The sequence below is a fragment of the Syngnathus acus genome, chromosome 10 (genome assembly GCF_901709675.1).
Source record: "Syngnathus acus chromosome 10, fSynAcu1.2, whole genome shotgun sequence".
NCBI classification, from domain to species: domain Eukaryota; kingdom Metazoa; phylum Chordata; class Actinopteri; order Syngnathiformes; family Syngnathidae; genus Syngnathus; species Syngnathus acus.
The window spans coordinates 19,364,618-19,387,352 of record NC_051095.1 but is presented as its reverse complement, the minus strand read 5'-3'; the positions used below and the strand labels follow the sequence as shown (position 1 = coordinate 19,387,352).

At 38.7% G+C, this 22,735-nt stretch overlaps 1 protein-coding gene across 1 annotated transcript; it reads right to left on the bottom strand.

Moving 5' to 3' along the window:
* Positions 1-1,650: 1,650 nt before the first annotated feature.
* Positions 1,651-9,232, bottom strand: cxcl14 (chemokine (C-X-C motif) ligand 14). Its single transcript, XM_037262265.1, has 4 exons — positions 8,979-9,232; positions 6,873-6,978; positions 2,515-2,628; positions 1,651-2,129 (listed from the first exon to the last, which is right to left on the bottom strand). Exons 1-4 carry the CDS (start codon positions 9,040-9,042, stop codon positions 2,114-2,116), a joined length of 300 nt encoding a protein of 99 aa, XP_037118160.1. The 5' UTR covers positions 9,043-9,232; the 3' UTR covers positions 1,651-2,113.
* Positions 9,233-22,735: the final 13,503 nt, after the last annotated feature.

The window sequence follows — 22,735 nt, the reverse complement described above, 5'->3', positions numbered from 1 at the left end:
TTGCGGCACGATTCGACTCGTTTTGTGATTACTTTGCGGCTTTGAATGTTCTATTTAGTTTTGTTGGCAAAATTGCGAGTCGAGCAAAGGGACTCGCACGTTGCCGACGTCACTCCTTAGGCAGGCACAAAGTACACTTCATAAAAACACTGCTAAAAACAACACTTAAAAACATTGCTTGCTTGACTGTTCTTTGGATGCAACAGAGAATTGTGCTTTTAAAATGAGTTTAAATCAGTACGTGTGAGTGCGCGCGCGTGTGTGACAGGTTGATTTATGTGGTGATTGTTTTTTTTGTTTTGTTTTTCCAGAGAACAAAAATCTTGAGGTAGATCTGTAAACATTTTGTTTGGTCCGTTTCAAATTGTGCCTGTTCACGGCCACAAAGCGTTGCTATAACTCAAGAATTACATTTTGTGGAAACATACGTGACTGTAACTTCCATTTATTTAGTTCTCTAAAAGCATTTTGTCGTTGGGGGAAAATGTTACTTTATTTTCAGGAATGTAAGTATTGATTGAACTTTAACGTTGGGGAACTTCATTTTCCAGTTTCATTTTTAATACTATACGGTCTTTATGGGTGCAGATTTACTTAATTTCTCGAACTGCCTAAAGTGTAAAATTTTAATGTATTTTTTATTTGCTTCTTTGCTTTCATGAATGCCTAATGTGTTATGTATTTTCATCTTTAAAAAAGACACCCCTTTTTTTATTTACTTAGGTTTTGGGGGTCCTTTTGTTAATGGGAAGATAGTGTTCGAGAAAATTCTCGTAGGGTCTTTATTGACCCATTTTGCAAAATAGCTCTACACTCCCATCTAGTGGATGAACCTCTTATAAAGCAATGCTGTAGAGTCCTCTGAATTTTTGTAGTTGCACTTCACAGTGACCTTTATTTTGTCATTGTTGCTTTTATTGACACCCAAATTATTATTCTACATTTTATAAAAGACATGCTAAGATAATGCAAACGATTTACACTGTGATCTGGTGGACAAATTGATTCTAAGCACTTTCGTGTGAAAGTGATTTTTTAAAATCGCATGTAGTTGTTTGACAAAGGTTTTAATCGAAACCCATTTCTAGTTTTCTAATAACAAATGCAAGTGTACAAGTGTAAGTGCAACAAGTGCAAATTCCCCATGTTTCACACTATTGGGTATGGAGGACTCAAACTGCCAAAATCTAAAATAAATATACAAGTGAAAATAAACATAAATAGTATATATATAAATATACATGTAAATATAACATATTTATTATATTATTATTATATTTATATATGTATATAAATATATATTTATTTATAATAATACATACAAATATAATATATATAATATATAAATATACTATATAAATATACTATATAAATAAATGAAACTATATGTGAATTGATATGCCATCTGAAGGAAAAAATAACATTCTTTAATTGTGTGTTAACGTGTGTTTGTGTATTAGGCATAAAAATAATCTGCTGGTAGCCATTTTACATTGCCACTTGTGGTGTTTGTTTTTAAAAAGCAGTGAACCTGTTTAAGAAAATATCTCCAATTAAAATTTCCCTGCTAACTTTTTTATTGTCTTATTGGAAACATCTGAACTCTTCAAAAGAACATTTAAATGTGGGGCTCCAAATTAAATCAAACAATTTGCTCTTTATGGACATTTTATTGCTGCGCTTATTATTTTGTATACACACAATCGAACGTTGAATGGTGCATTGGGCAATCCACCAAGGCCGAAAAAACATTCAAATCACATATCAAGACAACTATAATGCTGCCACTTTACACACATTACTATAAAGATGCTAATAGACATCAATGTTTACAAAATGGACTAGAAATTGGAATGCATACAAAATAAGAGTAATGAATGTTGTACATACATATGTGCAGGTATATTTGTGTGGCAAAAACAAAACAAAAACATTGAAGAGTAATGTAATTACGTATTGTTAAGTTTAACTCTTGATGGCTTCCACAGAATAAGAGGATGATGTACTGCAGAAATTTGCGACATCTTAAACAGTTCCGGTGGTTGTTGCTTTCTTTTATTTAGACTTTTAAAAAAACGTTTTCTTCTTCTTGTGATGAAAAGTTGTCAATGTGTTAGGCTTCATATACCCTGCAGGGGGAAAGGAAAGTAGATTAAAATAAGATTTTTAAAAAGTTGCATTTTTAGTTGGCTTCGGTATCATCTCTGCTCCTTGGTGGGGAAACTGGTTTACAGCATTTTCTTTTTTTTTAAATGTATTTATTTTCAATAGAGTTTTGATACAACTGCTATGATTCATAGTTCTGGAATGAAAAATTTGACTTGTAATTGTTTTGTTATTTTAAAAAGCATCTTAGTCGTGTGTACTTTTGTAGCAAATGTCCCATTGAGAATGTACAAATTGTTGGAAAACATTTACATACCATGCATGATAATTACAAGGGGTTTATTTCTAATTATTTTTACTATCAAATAGATGGTAATACAGTATAATTTGAATATAAAATGATTTCACCTGTGCTTGTCTTTCCAGATGTAGAACCATCTGACCAGATTCTTGGTGCTCTGCAGTTTAGGGTGAAGACAGTACTCCTGGCCCTTGAAGCGAGCCACGTTCTCCATCGTCACGCTGAATGGGGAAAAAAAATCAATAGTGAATTCTGTGGAATCTACTGAGTTGTTGAAATGTAGAATGTGAGATATGAAGTTGGCATGGTTTGAATTGTAAAAAATAAAATAAACAACATTGTAGGTGTGGCCTTTCGGGAAAAAGTGGGAATTTTATAAATACGGGGAAAAACATATCTAAGAAGTCCTGAATGAAGTATTTTGAAATTGGAATCGTTTGAATAGATCGAAAAGTGTGGATGGAGGAGGTTAAAATGTAAAATACGTCAATTTGTGCAGTTCATTGTGAAAATATGGGAATTTTGTGAAGGGAATAAACAGCTCCATTTATGTCCTGGATGAGACGAGCAGTTCGAAGTTAGAATGGTTTGAATTGGTTGAGAAATGGGGAAGGAGGAGGTAAATATGCTCACATTGACAAAACTAAATATGAAATCTCTCAATCTCATTTAAATTAGTATTACAGGATATTTTATGGTGTCATATCCTGTAGGAATGTATCAATCGTTTTAAATCGTACTATATTTTGTCCTATTGTATCTAGTTTTGTATCCATCATAGGATATCGCTTCTTTTTGTACGGCATCCATCAAATTACATCCTGTCCTGTTGTATCAGATATTAGATCATATGATACCAGATCACATAGGTCTGTATCCTTGTAGGCTGATAGAAGTGGTGAGTCTTAACTCATAAAAGCACACTGATTTGCGTTTTAAGTTTTTTAGTTGAAAGTTTTAAAGTTTCATTGATTGAATGATTCTTTTGAGTCACATCTTTCGCCACATATCCTATCCTCGTGTATGGTATCATATTCTTTTGTTGGGTATCCCTTAGTACCAATTAGATTGTATGCTATCATTTGATATCACACCAGTCCCATTGTATCCTAGAATGTCATGTCAAATGGTATCTTGTGCTATTGTATCCAGTTGCATTGTATTGTATCATATCCTTTTTTTTTTTGCATCATATCCTAGCTCATGGTCGGTATCCGATTGCATTGTCTTGTCTGGTATCATGGCTGATTGCATCATATTTTCCAGACATTCATATCCAATTGTATCGTACTGTGTCCTGTCATATTCTATGTCATTGAATATGCACCACTGTTAAGAAAGGAAGCCCAAAAATTAATTTTAAATAGTTCTAAACATATAGGTGAGAATCAAAACATGCTGATGATTGGCTGCTATGTGAAAGTGCCATTGTGTTTTATTTAGTTCCACAGAACACACTCACACACTCAGAAGCTTGAGAACATTCTTTCATTTGTATGCAAGACAATAAACGGCAATTCTTTGGCCGCCATTTAACTCGCTTATTGCATTATATAACAATACGTTCAACAATTTCACATGAGAACTCCATGAACGGGCCCGGCTTGCTTGTAACCTCTTGCCTGGCATGTGGCACATTTTGGCCAAAGGGAGAGAAAAATGTGGGAAAAACACCCAGCATGCCCTGCCCTCTCCATCCAACTGCCATGAATGTTAAATGAGTTGACTTGGAGACAAATGGGCTATATTTTTTAGTAAAAGTCATTGATCATAGGATTAGATTAAAGGCTTTTTGAATCTATTTCCTGAACCGTTTAGTTTCACAGCATGATATGCATTGTACGAGTACAATGTGTGTGTGTGTGCGTGTGTGCACTTGCGCTTTTGTTCATCACAGTACACTTCCACCTCTTTATGTTCACTGACTAGGTGAAAGTCCACCGTACAGAGAAACCATATGCATACATATATATAAAAAATCTAAACAGATTTACCTCTCGCTACTTACAATGAATTTATTAAAACACGCTTCATGAACATATTGTAAATGTATATATGCATACTTATTTGATCAGAGTTGACCATGGAAACTGGGCCCTCAAAGTTTTTGGTGTTGCAGTTTGTACAGTATCATCTGTGGCTGTTGAGAGCAATACCGGAGTAGCAGTCTCCGCCACACATATAGCAGATTTGGTTGGTTGCAACGGGGTCGTCTTTTTAATGACCTGGTGTGTGATCCTGTCCTTGCCCCCTTCAGCTGATTGTGGAGCAGGCAGCGTGAGCTGCTGCGGTTGGCTTCAAAGACCTCTCAGTTCTCCTATCGATGGCTGGGGCCTGATGTCACGTTTGCAGACATCTTTGTATCGTAGCTGCGGGCAGCCTGGAGGTCTTATGCCAGAGGTGAATTTGCCATACGACGCACATGGCCGACCGATCCAGCGCTGCTTTTGCAACGTGTACACGGTGGAGAGGCCAGCATGCTCCAGGACCTCCGTGTTGGTCAACTTAGATGCGGCGGAGAGATCACAAGTGAAAGCTGTTCCTTTTGTTCTTGCTTGATGTATGTTGGAGAATGCTGATGATAGCACACAGCCATCTCGAAGGTTAGGTTCTCCCAGACACGGGTGGTTGGTATTTTAAGTTTATTGGTTTCTGTGTCCAGGGTAGTGTTGTTGTCATCAACAAACACTAGGTCAAAATATTGTCAGCAAAAAGACTATTACGTGAGGGAGACGGGATGAGACCAAAATGCCAAAAGACCAAACGGTAACTAAAACAGTAATGCCTAATTGTTGACTACTAAAAAATGAGACAAAATGTGATTTACGAAAAATGAACGACGCTAAAATGTCGCTTCATTTTCATCAACCAAAATGAGATGACGAATGTTACATGTCGTGCTCATTCCCAACGTCATTTGATTTTCTTCACTCTCGATCATTGGATTACAACAAAAAGAACGCTTTGGGGGGAGAGTTATTTATTTATTTATCTATTTATATACACACAACTTGTAATTCTCAGTTTTTTGTTTAGTCTGACAGAAAACTTCAAATGGAAGTGGCAAAAAAACAATTTGAAGCACTTTGCCCCTTTCTTGAGGGGGGGGGGATTTTATGTAGTCAGAACTGCAGTCTCTCATGTAAAGTTTAAAAAAATGGAGGCAAAAGTGGTTAAAGAGAGACCATTCAGGCCCTCCTGGCTGGTGTTGAGCAGTTTTTCAACTAGAATGCCTAAACAAGCCAAACAAGCCATGTGAGCCAAACTACTGCAAAATCAACAAAAAGACACTTATTCCTCTCTCTCTCTCTCCCCCTCTCCCCCTCTTTTTGTCAATCTCTCATTTAGTGCCTTTGCCTCAAACTCACAGGGACTCATTTTTCACTGGGCACCAGTAAGGTGGCGGCCCCCTCGTCACATGCTAATCGAGCAACCCGCAGAGATGGCAAGCGACACGCTACCACTGAAAATTTGATGTATTTGAGGATTATTTGTATACAACACACACATGGTAGCCCATATCTCACCGAGCTGTGAAGGCTGGCGAGGGTTTGTGCACAGCCTGAATTTTGATTCTTTGTCAGGGTTCGTTCAAGGTCACAAAGACATTCGCTAGATATTTGCCAACAGTTTTAATAGTCGTCAACAGCTTTTGAATGTTCAAAATGTCTTTGCGACGAGAAAAACTGCAACCATTTCCAACCTTTTCGCAAACCCTGACAAAATATTTTGTGCGCAAACACTTGTTTCTCAGTGAAATATGGGCTTAACTTGAAGTGACATTTTAAATGCACTTAATCAAGCTAAAGCCTGACTTCTTTTCTCAATATAGAGGTTAAAAATACAAACAAAAAGTACAAATTTTAAACTTGGCCATTTTGTAATAAAAACATCAAATTGTTCTTTTGTAACAAATATGTATATTGTAGCATATTTAGCAGTTAAACAACAATATTATTTTTGCAGATTCTCATGAAATGGTGGAAAAGATCTATAACAAAATTGTTAAAAGTAAATATAAAGGAAGTATTTTCTGCAGTTTACACTTAATTGGATCACCAAAATCATCAATACAGCAGGAAATGTATGATAGAAGCAACTTGTTAACATTGTTAATTACTTTAGTAATGAAATGGGAATTTATATATTTAAATTGTCATAATATTGGAAAGAATATATTTCAACTTATGTTAACAACTCATTTTCATTTCTGTGATATGTTTCTCAGTAATTAAGCAAGTTGACAATTTGTCTTCATTTTAAAAACGTCATTAAGTTGTCTAAAATGTATTTGGCTCTTTTCGATTTTTCATGAGTGTGATGTCACAATTGGCCTGCAGGAGGAAGCCAAGTGCACATCTTACGCAACTGGCTTGTGAAGCTGACATAACATCCCCCCAGTTGTGGTTCCTCTTTAATTCACATGAACAACAGAAATGAGGGAGATTAAAAAACAAATACTCACAATATCATCTTTTCTTGACAGTAGGGGTGTTTGGGTTTGAGCTCCAGCTTCTGCACATCCTTGTAACGGATCTTTGGTCCTTTTCTGGTGCACCGGCACTTGTAGGCTATCGAAAAGAACAATAAGAACAAAAAAGGTTCATAAAAATCATCTGCTGTTGGTGTCATGTTATATTGTTTTTTAAACTTGTCTTTAGAAAATCCATTTATCTTGTCATGGCAGTACACTGCCTCTTATGTAGTACGTAAGGAAGTAAGGCAATTTCTTTTTTTTGTCCCAGAGGTCATATTTAACTGTAGTGAACTCTCACTGGCCCCTTTATCATGTACGTAAAGTACCTGATCTGCATGAACAATATCTGCCTTTGCAATGTTTTAATAGCAGGTAGTATGTACATCACATTGGTGTGCAGGTGTATCCAGATTTTTGTCCAGTCGTCATCATTCATCGGCTTCAAGGGGACATCACCCCCTGTTCACTGACAGTTGTGTGACTGCCTAATAAAATGTATTTATTTTGGTTTGCTGTGGTGGGGCGGAGGTTGAGAGCCAAGGTTGCTAACATCTGTTTGATTGCGCACAAACAAAGCTGTTACATCCCTCACAGCCAAAACACAAACACTACATGATAACAAAGGCCTATCAAAATGTTATTTTTGAGGTGAAAAAAAATGTGAGTGAGTCCTATAAATTTAGCTTTTTTCCCCAATTAAAATTTCCAATTCATACAACTACTATTCCATCCTAAAACTGATGGGAGCAGAATATGTTGCAATTGCAGAAGTTGCATGGCTCAGTCTTAACTGCTCCACAGATGGATGTTGAGGGTGGGGGATAAAATCTTTAATATGCAGCTTAAAAACAACAACCAAGGGGTTAACTGTAAATGTGTAGGGGATATATCCAAATATGAATATATATATATATATATATATAAACGGAAAATGAAAAAAAGATAACGATAATAAATGTAAAGTGATGTGATGTGATACTGCCTCACTGCTTAAATAATCAGTAAAACATTTATGGACAGTGACAACAAAGATTCTAGGTTAAATGTAAACATAAAACGCAAATTGAATAAAATTGTGGTGGTTTACTGCCTTGCCGCTAAATTAATTCCATCCATCTAACAACAAGGATTTTCTTTGGTCAGCGATTACAGGTGCTCTGTATTACTGTAAAATACACTTCATAAAAAATGTCACCACTTGATGGATAAATGGGCTAGCCACTGACCATTAAAACGCCAAGTGTTGCGTTGAAAATTACAATAAAACTAGGGGGTAAATACAATGTTTAAGGGCTATTTACAGTACAAATGTTGTCATTAAAAGAAAAGATTTTCACAAGCAGAATTATTTTCAAATGAATGAACTGTATGAGGCGGCTCGGTGGCGCACTGGGTAGCACGTCCGCCTCACAGTTAGGAGGGTGCGGGTTCGATTCCACCTCCGGCCCTCCCTGTGCGGAGTTTGCATGTTCTCCCCGGGCCCGCGTGGGTTTTCTCCGGGCACTCCGGTTTCCTCCCACATCCCAAAAACATGCTTGGTAGGCCGATTGGAGACTCCAAATTGTCCCTAGGTGTGAGTGCGAGTGCAAATGGATGTTTGTCTCTGTGTGCCCTGCGATCGGCTGGCAACCGGTTCAGGGTGTCCCCGCCTACTGCCCGTTGACGGCTGGGATAGGCTCCGGCACTCCCGCGACCCCCGTGGGGACTAAGCGGTTCAGAAAATGGATGGATGGATGGATGAACTGTATGAAATGGGTCTGGTGAGCTTGTGTTTTGCCCACCAAACAACTTTTTCTACATTGCTATAATCTGATCATTCAAAGCAACTATTCTCAAAAAAGTGCTTCTTCTAATCTCTCCCACGTCTATTAAACATTTAATTTTCCGCCCGCTGGCTCCCGCTCTCTATGCGCCCCTGTGCCATGCCTTTAATTAAATCAGTTCAACTGCGTGTTGAAAGGGCTCGTACACACAAGAAGTGAACTAGCAAGCTTTCGCCATGTTTTCTGATGGTATACACACACTTAAAACCCAAATATCAAAACGCCGACATCTCATTATAAAGTAAAAATTAAACATATTCATTAAGTTTACCTTCGGTACTCAGGACATATAAAGCCACCACCAGCAAAAGTAGCACGACTGTGCACCGTAGCATATCTTCAACCTGCTTAAAAATCCCAAATCCAAACACTGTAAACAAAAGAATAGGTGGGGGGAAAAAGTGTCAAAAGTGTCAGAGTTGAAACTCCACTGGCGGCGTGGATCTTGTGAAGGGTCTGGGATGGAGGAGGTCCACACAAACACACACTCTCACTCGCCTGCCTGCTTTGCTGCTGCTTTTAAAAGCCTCTCGCTGCCCCCCTCAGCTCATTAACATGCACCACCAGACGGCCAATCACCACGCAGGAGGGATGAGGAGCACACGGAGTCCATTTCATGAGAAAACATGAAATGCGTGTGGATATGACAAAGAAAACACTCATCTAACGCTTCATTTGTCACACAATTTAATAGCTAGAGATACAGATGGATAAAGATTATGTACAAGTTATTAATAAAATGCATTATGAGATTTTAGAGATGGTCATTTTTTTTTGCGAGCAAAAGCATGTGATACGAGTGCCGGCCTTATAAAGGCAGAGAACTCAACTCAAATACTTCACAACAAGCAGTGGTTTGACAGATAGTGAACAACTGATAAAAAAAAGACGCTTCAAGGGGTCTAAGTTAGTTCAGTGTCAAAATAAACATAACACAAAGAGAATTACACGTTGAGTATAAAGAAACAACAACCAAAAAGCAGTTAGGTTTGCAACAATCGTTTTATGAGAATGTGTGGTCGTATTACTGGCGTTCATATTAACAACTGTAGTCTTTCTAACAAGAGGACCTCTAAAGACATGGCCCTGAGACGAAGACCTGAGCCCTCCCACGGAGACCCTCGGACCACAGCCTTCACTGGGCTTTTACTACAACAAGTGTGTGTGTGTGTGTGTGTGTGTGTGTACGTGCGTGTGTGTGTGTGTGTGTGTGTGTGACAGAGAGAGGGAGATGCCAGCTGTCATATGATCATGTCACCCCTGAAGGACATTGCAGCAGAGGGTCTCACTCCAACATTTTAAAATATCAATCAATCAATCAATCAATCAATCAATCAATCAATCAATCAATCAATCAATCAGTAACGTTTTTTATCATTTGTTTCATCGTTTATTCTAAAGGTGTCAGTGGGGTCATTATTCCACATCAAACTCATCAATCAATGCTTTTATGGACATGCGTCAGAAATGGTCTCATTCAACCAAACAGTGTCTTTTCTGGCATATGCTACTTGAAACTGGTCTGGACAAGCTTGTCTCTGATCAATTGGTGGAAATGGCAGAAATGACCCTAAAACGTCAACTTCAAGGCAAAATGGCAGCCTTCCAGTGACTTTTTAATCACAGCTTGAAAGGTTAAGTTTTTTGTGGGTCAACTCGTGATGCCAAATCTGATCTAACGACGGAAAACTAGGTTGGACAAACTTTTCTTTGCAGGATCACTGAAACAGCAAACACGTCTCAAAAATGTCTGCTTAAAAAAAGACAAATTCCAAGTTTGCAATTTTGACAAATTTATCTATCTCATGCCACGAGGTAGTTGCTCTAAACTGAAATGGCTGACTTCCAATTTCATTATTTGAGACGTTCAGATTCTACTCATGGTAAACCACATTTATGTTACCTAGTAAATCTAACTTTGGAGCCTGAATTTTGAAAAAAAAATCAAGCGGCTTCAACCAATATAATTTTTTGAAGGTCTACTAACTATTCTCATGTCTGTACATCATGAATTTACTGTCAGCTCTGGTTGTGTACAGATTCAAGATCTACTTAATACTGTGGCCATCATGCGTAAACAAAAAGAAAAAAGTTACAATTTCACCAGAACATTAAGAAAATTTCTTGCCAAAAATACTAAAACACAGAGAACAGCCTCTAACACGTTTTTTTTTTATCTCGTGGTATTTTGTGACAAAAGGCGTACTTAGTAAGTGGCTGAGGCAAAAGATTCTTACTTTAAGTCAGTAAATATCTGATCAAAGCCTTTCGGGAGCCTGCAGCGCTAGTGAAATTTGACACAAAAAGCTCTTTTGAAGAATTAGCGGCCCCTGCGAGTCGGATCGTAGACACTGAGGCATCCCGACCATATCTCTGTGCACTTACATAAGCTTGTTGGACTGCTTGTTTACATCAAAGCGGCACTCCTGTCTGCAGACATTTACTGGTTCAGTCTCGAGTCAAACTTTCAGTTACATGTAAAAGAAGGTACAAACATGATACCTTTACCATTTTGGACCTTTTATGTATCTCTTTTTTTTCTTTTTTTTTAACCATAAAAATTGCTTATTTGTACTTAGGGGTTCAATTGTGAACCCTATGGGAGGCACATCATGATTATAATTTATTACATTTCTACAATGACTCAGAGGGATTGTTCCGCACTGGTGTCATATTTATGAATGAAATCTAGTGACATGCACTACACATGAGATATAGCCCCAAATATGTGTCTGCCTGTGCCTCGATCAAATACACCAACAGGTTAAACCACCTGCGCCACAACTTAGACCTGCTTTTACCGAGTCCTAAATCTAGTCTACTCTTTGGAACCAATTTTGTAGATGTGCGTCAGCATTGGGTAGTAATCGTCGGTGGCACGTTCTGACTCGCTTAACATGGAATCATCTGACACAACATTGAATAGCCGCTGCTTTTGTGTTTGAATATTTTCATGTTGGGTGCTTTAAATTAAGATGTGTAGGTAGGGTCTCTCTATATGGTTCCTCGATCATGGATTTTCTTTTTTGGGTCTGGAACTGTTTTCCTTGTCTCATGTTGTTTCAGCAGTCGTCGTATAATGTCGACACAACTGTTTTGAAAATTAATATAATTGTTTTCATCATCATCAAATGGTCCTACTTGCCAAATTTTTATGGGAACCGACATGCATCTGCAACCCGAGGTGATATAAAAGAGAGGTATGCAAAAAAGTGTGTGGGAAAGTGGTTGAGGTGTTCACGGGGAAGTGGGTGGTTCTAAATGCTCGGGGCAACGATGTAATTACCCTTTAAGGTGTTATGATGTTTGTCACTAAGGCTTTTTGCGTGAATGCAGAGCCAGTGAGCACGAACAAACAACTGTTTAAACATTTATAGGACACTAATTACAATTCAAAACTTGATTATTTTAATGATCAATCGGTGTAATAAAATGTTCATATTTCATCCTCTGGTTTTGTGAAAGTTGCGTGCACATTCGTGAGAGCTATCATGCACCTGGGAACTCAAAGCAAAAGAGAAGGAAAGCAATGAAAAGAACACTTAAACGCATTAGTGGGTCAAAGCGGAAGGATAAACATGACAAATAAAACACCTCATAAAGGATGTGATAACATATCTGGATGGTAAAGGCGTGAGAGGTTGTTAGAATGCAAACATGCACTATTGAAAGAGGGATTCCATCTAAAGGCACAAACATAACCTGTGTGTGGGCACGTAAAGTGTTCTCAACTTTGTATTGGCACGCTCGCATGGAAGCAGCTGAACTCACCTGATGACTGAGATGTTACAGTGTAAAAAATTCTGATTGTTATTTTGTGTTTGGCTGGCATCAGACAGAAGAACATGACCCATTAACATTTCATCATTGCCTATATCTCATGGAGCAGTGTAGTTTAGCAAAAGTTTGCACACGGCATGAATGTTTATTTTTTGTCAGTGTTCATTCAACGTCGTAAACGGTTGCAAAGACATTCACCTGATATTCGGCAACAATATTAATAGTCTTCAAAAAAAATTCTTGTCGCAAAGTTTCAATTATTTCCGACAAGAAAAACTGTTTACAACCGTTTGCAACTGGTTGCAACCATTTAGAAGCCCTGATGAAATACCAACAATCACTATGTGCGCAAAAACTGGCGTCTCAATGCGATACAGGCTAAAGAGAGCAAGCCATTTTCAACACATGAAAACAATGACCAAAAATAACTTCTCGTGGGAAGTGGCCCATAATATCTATTTGAAAAAATATGAATTGGTCAAATTTGGACATACTAAAAGGTTTTAGAATAGATCTTTATTGTCATTGTCACATGTACAACGAAATTTAAAAATGTTTTGGCCCAATTCCAGACGTTTCCAATGTTTGCGGCATTGATTGGATGACGTAACAGCCCCAGTTATAAAGTCAATGACAGTAAAAAGTCTACACACCCTTTTTGAAAGGCCATGTCTTTGTGATATAGAAAAATAGATGCCACGACATAACCGCATTATATTTCAGCTGTTATAAGAGGCCTCTCCTCACATTTTTGTTTTTATTTCGAGGTGTTTGAATGTTTTATTTTTTCCTTCAAACTTATCTAAAGCCCCAGTTCCATCTGAGAAAAAACAGCTTCGAAGCACAAAGCTGCCGTCACTATGCTTAACTGTAGGTGTGGTTTACTTTTGGTGATAAGCCTTGAGTTTGTGCCAGACATACTTTTTCCAATTATGGCCAAAATGTTCAATCTTGGTTTTGTTGGAACAAAACAAAATCTCCTTACCACATGTGGGGAATGTAAGATTACAGTGTCTGCCAAGATGACGTTATAGTGTCGGTGCCTGTTAAGTAAACAATGTGATGTTAGTGCATTGATTTGATGTCAGTTCCCTCCACTTTGTGATATTGCAGTGTCTGGCAACGTTTGACATGTTCATTACAGACTCTGGCGATCAAAGGCAATGCAGATCCTGGATATCAAAAAAGCAGTGATGATTTTCACTCTCATATGTCTTGCACTGCTGAAGCAAATCACCAGTCTGCACATGCTTAGAAGGCGGAAACACAATTTTTTTCCCTCCCTTCTTTTGCCAAGACAGATGGAGGGCGTTGATGAACAGCCCTTTGTTTCCTCTGCACATCAACGAAAAAAGGGAGGGCTCAAACAAAACAGGAGCTGTCCTGACATGCACCCTGTTGCTCAATCTCACACAAGACAAAAACATAAGTACAAAAAGAGAAGACGTGATGTTGAGAGATGAAATGTGTTTTTGTGTAAGGCAAAAATCTAAAAGATGAAAACGCACGCTCAACTCAAGACATTAATAAAATCAGTTGGATAGTGTTTGGATTCCTCCCCATAAAACACAAAAAATATCCTTAGCCATCTGACTAAACATAAACATATGTAATGTCGTAGATCATCTTGAACGTGCAATAAGAGGATTAGAGAAAACACATCTGGATTTATGGGATGAATGGACTCCATAAGCTATCCATATCCACACACATAAAGCTTTAGAACACGATGTTGGTCACGTGACTCAGCCTGATGAAGGAAAGTGTGGAAACGTGATCAGACGCCTGCATTATTCAAATAAGTAAAGGGATAGCGACAATATGTGAAACGGAAACAGTATGAGCTTAGAAGGGAACATACCATTTTTTGTGATAATAATCGTGAAATCGTTAGCTTAGTATCAAATCATTATAAGTACACATATGTTACAATGCGCACCACTGCCGTACGCAGTATGGCAGCTGGTGTGACACCCGCTGGCTAGTATTACCATAGACAACACAAGTATATAGACTCAGAAGGGAAGATGATGTGAGTGGCAGTAACAGCGGCAGATTAGAAAAAAAGTGTTGCACACAGTTGTTAAATCGCTATAGCAGTGTCAGTTGACGTTATGATGTTACAGTCAGTTACATTACTGTTAAAATTACAATTACAGCTACGATGGCAGTTACACTGATGTGAGTTTACAGTGTCTGCTACATTGTTCTTGTTAAGGTGACAGGACATTGTCAGTGCTGTGACTTTAGAGTGTAGTTACACACATGGATGGATGGATGGATAGATAGATAGATAGATAGATAGATAGATAGATAGATAGATAGATAGATAGATAGATAGATAGATAGATAGATAGATAGATAGATAGATAGATAGATAGATAGTGTCTATCAATTTGTATCTTGGCACCTACCCAACTATGCATCATTAACATTTGCTTCTAGAGCAGCAGTCATTCAGTATTTATCAGAAACTCGAGGCGCTAATTAACCACGTGTCCTTTGGGTCTACGAGCTTCGTAGCCAAAAACGATACCAGCCAGCATCTTTTTGGCATGTGCGTAACACAAATACACAAAGGTCTGACACGTGAGATTTGCTATTATCACCGTAGGCCACAGATAAGTGTGTCTTCTCACCTCTCACACCGTCAACTCATTAACTCAAGTTACCCCACCGGTCGTGTTGGGAAACTGACCAAGCAGGACGGAGGAAGCCAAGGAGAACCTGTAGCGGAACAAAGGATGTGATGAGTCATGCGTCATGATGTTGAGGAATGTTTGAATCAGTCAGCGATGAGGTGGGCAGGAAGCATGTAGGACTCAAAGTGACGTTCAAACAAAGCGCTCTTTTCTTCTCGCAGTGCGCTGATGTGTCCCTCGCCTACATTGGTGACACACTTAACGATATGAGCGCCTCATTTGCATGATGATAATCATAGAGTTCATTCAGAGATGAAAGTTGGCATCAATCCACATGACGATGGAAGCAAATCCTACACACAATCCCCTCAACTGATTACTGCGATGATGCCACGATGTGTCAGGAAAAAGCACGTTAGACTACTGACAACCTTGTTTACTGGGCTTTGCGTGTAGGTTTTGACATGTACCGTAGGTGTTGGTAGCATGCTTTCAAATTCTTGCTAACAAGCAAAGCAAATCCAGAGGAAGGTGCTCTATGACCGCCATTTGAGGTGGACCAGGAATGCTAATGCTGTAAACAAAGCAGTCTGCTTCTATCTATACCACGGTGACATTTGTAGCAAGCGGCACTATTCGATTCCTCCTTACCCTGTCTTGGAACCTTATTTTCAAACTCTTAGCCTTTTTTGAAACCTTACTGGGGTCGAGCCTCTCATTTGAAACCCTCACCTTGTCTTGAAACCCCCAGATTTTAAGCCCTAATCTTGTGTGTATATCAAAGTCTTGATATGTATTTACGTATATATATATGATATATGAATGTTTCATGCAGGGGTGTTGTCCTTCCTGCCCTCAACATCCTCGACATCTCCTGCTCCTTGCATGTCCTTGGCAATGAAGAAGAATGACGTGGGATTTTATGAGTGTTCTCCAAAACGTGACACGCAGATACTGGTGCCTTCTTGTGACTATAATCCTCTTAGTGGCAATGATCTGAGGGCTTCATTTTCTGACACAAGCAAGGAAAAAAAAATCATGCAGCATTTCAGCAGGACATCTGATAGCTACGGGAATCGCTTCCAGAGGAACTTTGAAGCCTTTGAGGTTGTTCGAGGATGATGAATGAATGGCTTTTTCTTCTCCTTTTTTCTGTCTTTCTATTTTATTGTGGTCAACTTTTTGGACACTTGTTTGCCAGTCAAGAATAAGAATGCTAGTATGTTACTCAAAAAAACCCTAAAACACGAGACCTTGCCTGAAGCCTTAATTTAAAACCACGCTATTAAGACCTCCCTTTTGAAAAACCACTTGAAAATAACAAGCCACGAAAAACCAACACGGGAGATTTCCTCAACGTTTACCAACACACGGTGACAATTTTCATGCCGTGCATGGATCTAAACCGCAGTGACGGCAAGCACGTCTGGATGCCTCCCTGCTATCAAAGCGCCGACATTTTGCTAATCGCTAGTGCTGGGACTCGACATGTGCTAGCACATAGGAATGTTTTTGTGTTTATTCGATTTTGTGTGGAACATAGAATAAGTCACCTAATAGCAGCGATTAGTTGTACTACCAAACACAATTGAAGAGATAATAATTGGGGTGGGACTGTAAAGTAGATTCCGCACAGTCAGTTTCTTTTCTGTTCACCATGTCACGTTAACATTGAACATGAAATGTACTATCATTAAATGTTGAAATTGATAATCGCCCATGCCTGCTGCAATCCTGTCTTCTGTCACTGTCGTTGACTTGGCAGTACTTGTGACCGCTGGACAGAAAAGTCATCGCTCAAGTTGTTATATTGTAAATCTTGATTCCATTCAGCATGTCCATTGGCTTTGTCTTGTGCATCTCTCACATGAAGTCACGTTGATGTACTCCTCCAACAATCTGCTCACGTGCATTCTTTCTTCTCCCGCGGCGTGAGCTCAAACTTTATAGATCAGCGCGCGCTCTGCCATGTCGCTGCTTGCCCACTTCCCCCAGGGCACCCTGGCACGGCTTCCTGCCGACACGCTGTTGGCTTGTAGTCTTCTGTCCTCTATTAGCCTGCAGTGACCTGCTCCATCTTCTTTCTTTGTGGGGAAACTTTAGCATACTCTCAGAAATCATGCTTTGATTCATTTAGGCGATGGTCTTTGATATTATACCCATTAAACTATCCCTTGGTGGACTTAGTGTAATGGAAATGTACTGCTTGGTGAAGTACCATGTTTCTCATTACCCAAAGTTATTTTGCCCACTTTGTTTCAATTGTCAATTAGTAGGCATTATAATTTAGGTATACATAGAATAAAGTGACAGTTGAGCGAGCTGAACATTGGTACTTATTAGGGGTGTAACGATTCATCGATACACATCGATTAATCGATATAATGCTCTACGATTTATTGGCATCGATGCTAAACGTAAACATCGATTTATATCGCCGTGTTTGACCTCGGACATTAGACGCGACTTTATTTTGAAATCCAGTTCATTGTCGCTTGCTTCCTCTTTCCGGGAGCAGTACGCGGCGTGTTGTGTTGTGAGCAGAGCAGGCACGTGAAAGGGGAGCCGACAACTACGCGGCTCCTGGGCTGGTGCTATGGCTAGTGTCCAAGAAGACGAGGAAATTCGCTCCCCTTTGGGCTTCAAGTCATTCGTTTGGAAGCACTTTGGATTCCAAAGAAAAGATGGCTCAACGGACAATTAAAATTATTGGAAATAAATAGTTCAGTAATGCACTTTAAAGTGTAAGAATATTCATTTTTCTTTACTTATATGAGAAAAAATATAGGAATTTGATAAAGTTCAGTGTTAAAATAAGCACTTTGTATACTACAATACTAGGGGTGTAACGATTCATCGATACACATCGATTAATCGATATAATGCTCTACGATTTATTGGCATCGATGCTAAACGTAAACATCGATTTATATCGCCGTGTTTGACCTCGGACATTAGACGCGACTTTATTTTGAAATCCAGTTCATTGTCGCTTGCTTCCTCTTTCCGGGAGCAGTACGCGGCGTGTTGTGTTGTGAGCAGAGCAGGCACGTGAAAGGGGAGCCGACAACTACGCGGCTCCTGGGCTGGTGCTATGGCTAGTGTCCAAGAAGACGAGGAAATTCACTCCCCTTTGGGCTTCAAGTCATTCGTTTGGAAGCACTTTGGATTCCAAAGAAAAGATGGCTCAACGGACAATTAAAATTATTGTAAATAAATAGTTCAGTAATGCACTTTAAAGTTAATGGTATTACAAAAAAAGAAAGAATATTCATTTTTCTTTACTTATATGAGAAAAAATATAGGAATTTGATAAAGTTCAGTGTTAAAATAAGCACTTTGTATACTACAATACTCTTGTAATTTCCTAAATAAAGAGTTTGCAGTACCTTGTTGATTTTGCGTATGAATTGTTATAAATCAGGATATTGTTCTATATTTTTTATTTAAAAAATAAAAATATCGATCGTTGAGCTCTATATCGTGATGTATCGTGAATGAATCACAGCAGGCTTTAAGATATCGGCAAATATCGTATCGTGGTTCTTTGTATCGATATGATATCGTATCGTGACAAAACCCGCGATTTACACCCCTATACAATACTCTTCTAATTTCCTAAATAAAGAGTTTGCAGTACCTTGTTGATTTTGCGTATGAATTGTTATAAATCAGGATATTGTTCTGTATTTTTTATTTAGAAAAATATATATATATATATATATATCGATCGTGGAGCACTATATCGTGATGTATCGTGAATGAATCACAGCAGGCTTTAAGATATCGGCAAATATCGTATCGTGATTCTTTGTATCGATATTATATCGTATCGTGACAAAACCCGCGATTTACACCCCTAGTACTTATATATCAGGTTGTCTATTTGTAAAAATGATGTGAGGACTCAGCATTAACATTCATGCCACTCAAAGAATATGAAGTGATTTAAGAGATTTGTTTTGGCATGAGATTTAGGAGAAACTGGCCCACCCAGTTTTGGAGCTTGGCTTCTTGTCTTTATTCACCATCTCAGCCTCTATACGGACAGACAGACAGACAGACATTGTAAAGACCTTCGTAAAGTCCTCTCATGAAATAACACCATGTATTCCTCCCATTTGATGGTATATCAAATTGTCTCTCTTAACCCTGGCTGAATCCCATTCCAAATCTTTCCATGCTTGTTTTGACAGAACAATGATAGTGATACAAAGATGAGGGTGAGGGTTTCAAAGTTAGGCTTCTGGCCAAGGGTTAGGATTTCAGGTGAAAGATTCAAGTGAGGATTAGGTATTGAAGTTAGGATTTCAGATTTGGGTTTTGTTTCAAAAAGAGTTAGGTTTTCAAAACATAGACATACATAGACACAAACACAGACAGAATTTGGATTTCAAATTAGGGTTCCAAGATGTGTTGAGGTTTTAAACAACGGTTGGGGATTTTACACAAAAAAAAACAAAAGGCCAAGCCTGTGTTAGAACTTTGAGCAGTTTCAAATCAGGATATGATTTTCATCACAGTTAAGGTTTCTCAAGTAAGTGTTTCAAGTAGTGGTGAATACTTTAAAATCATATTAGGTTAGGTTTTAAATTTGGGTTTCAATCCAAGGTTTCATATGACTGTTTACAACCTGGGTTAGGGTTTCAAGTTAGTTTCAAGTCTGGATTTAAGGCTTCAAATCAGGGCTTTAATAGACAGACAGACAGACAGACAGACAGGTTGATCGAAATAAACTCAAAGGAAGCAAAATAAATGGATACTTATTGTTAGTTTCCTCACACATTTGGCTCTGCAAATTCAACCGGATTTTGAGCTTTAGATTTCTGTGTTGACAGAAGGAGTTTAAAAAAAGATAAAAGCACTGAAAAAAGAAGCAAAAAAAATACATTGCAACAGTGTCACAAGGAGCACGGCTAAACGGGAGGATTTGTGTCATCATTTAGATGAAAATCCCCTCAGAAAAGCAACCCCGGGACGAATGCTTATGGCATCAAAATAGTGCTGCGGCAGTTATGCAAGTTCACGTCACTTCAAAGTTGCTGCTGCTGCTGCTGCTGCTGCTAATGATGATGATGATGATGTAGATGCTGATGACGATGATATGACCAGAAGTTGCCTCCTGCTGACCGGAATGGTAGTAGTACTGTATGTTAAAGATAACACATCCTATGCTTCACATTGGTTTAAATTTTAATGGTCTGCCATACTTGCCAACTTTGACTTTTGAAAAATAGACTGTTTTTTTCATCAGCGTATCAACCCAATGTTTCTTTGACAGGATTCCAAGCTTATTTGCCATGAGGGGAAATTCTGCATAGCCTGCAGAGCTGTTTTTCTGATATTCAATAAATTATTTTGTTTTCCAATGGGAAATTGGGCAGTTACGTATATGTTTTGAAATGAGTACCAGGGTTCTCAAACTTTGATGTATTATTCCTCCGTTTACGTAGATTAACAACGTTAACGATGCCATTTGGCTCCATATATCTGTCTGTCTTTTTTTAGAGCATCCCTGACCCTGATGATGATGGACAGGAAAGAAATAGTGCACTTGCTGGAACGGAAGTGGGTGCGGAGAAGGGCAATCATACATATTCCATGTGTTGAGGGGACAGATGGCGGCGCCCTGCGGAGAAAGAGAGACAGAGAGACTGAGTTGTCATTTCATTTCACATGCTCTCCAGCTCTTGGTCATTTAGTAATGAGCCCCAGACGTGACACAAAAAGAATTGAATACTTTTACGGCCACACATTAGCACAACAAAACCATCGCTAGGACGAGAATGAAAAGTTTGGAAATCAGGCAAGATGTCACCTAATAGACTAACAGTTGGAACAAAGTATCAAACATAGGCCCAAAAATAAAATAGAGTGGTAGCTTTACGTAATTTGTGACCAAACATGGAACTCCTTTTACTTGTGTGACTTTCACTATTGAAATGATTTTAAATAGAATTAATGGAAAAAAGATCAGCACCACTGTTTTGTTTGAAAACATAAACCCAACACTACAAATGTAAAATAATGAGTGAAATGTATGCATATCAACCTTGTTTCTGTAGGATGACAAATAGTGCTAGTAAAAGATTAAATAAAAAATTATAAAAAATAAATACCGTAGTTTTCGGACTATAAGTCGCACCGGAGTATAAGTCGCACCAGCCATAAAATGCCCAAAAAAGTGAAAAAAACCCATATATATGTATATAAATCGTTCCTGAGTATAAGTCGCCCCCCCACCCAAACTATGAAAAAAACCCGCGACTTATAGTCCGAAAATTACGGTACATTGCAGGTGTGTTGTTGATGGGAGTAATATGCCACTCATAAATAAGTACTTCATGTGCATGTTATTTGGGTTTGCATACTGTACAGTATATGTTGAAGCCATAGTTCTAATTCTTTTTCTCCCATGCCATGTCTGGGGCTCTGTAAATGAATCACCATGCCAAATCAGCATTGCAAATTTGAATTTGTTCTCAGTAGTCCCGCCTGGATAAATAAAGGTTAAAATAAAAATAAAAAGACATAAAAATACACGATGGCTTAACATTGAAAAGTGAAGAAGAAGCTCAACATGACAACATGGCATGCAACAACAAGAGGAGTCATAATGACTTTGAGCAGGAAACTCAACAGAAAGTGTCCACCTGTTACGGTCGGGCCTGACCAATCCGGGTGGAGAATTGGCTGATGGATGCCGAGGGCAACCATGAGGACAGACGTAAATTGGAAAATTAATGAGGTACAGGTCTGTGTGTGAGAGGGTGTGTGCATGTGTGTGCATGTGTGTGTGTTTGTTCACGGTTGTCACAAACAGCTACTCACAAAACAGGACAGTGCAAACCTCCAACAATCCAAAAGTCAAATAAGACTTCACGTCAGAATCTAAGAGCATTTTTGTTTGTTTTCTTATTTGTGGGGCCAACACAACGTAAGGGTACATAGAAAAGGGGGAATAAAAGCATGATGTCAAATAGGTAACATATTGTGCCCTAGGGCAACCCCTGGCTGCTTATTTGAAACCCTTACGGTTAGGATTAGAGCCTAACCCTATCTACAGTTTCTTTATACGCTAAATTAAAGCCACTTCTGTGTGTTGAAGGCAGGATTTATCTGAGGGCTATCTGAGAGCCCGCAGCAAGTCTGCTCATGAAGCGAGAGATAAAAGTGGAATATGGAAGAGGCGGCGGAGGGAAGACAGATGAGTAGAAAGAGATTGCAGACACACATGGTGCATCTAGCAGGAGGAGCAAGAGCAAGGACGAGCAAGGTTACGACACGCCGAGGCGGTCATTAAAGAGCTCCTTACAGTCGTGAACCCCAATTTGAAAACCTAACCTTGGCTTAGAAACACTATCTTTGAAAATCTTAATATGACTTGAAACTGTCTCTGTGGTTTGAAACAATCACCCCACATGAAACTCTACTTTGTGAACCTAAAACTTGAAACCCTGATTTGAAAAACTCACCTCATTTGAAACCCTTATCCTGGCTTGAAACCCTAATATGTAATCGTAATCCTTGCCCTAACCAAAGCTTTGAAACGTTAATTTGAAACACTAACCCAGTCTTGAAACCCTAATTTGAAACCTTACTTGTT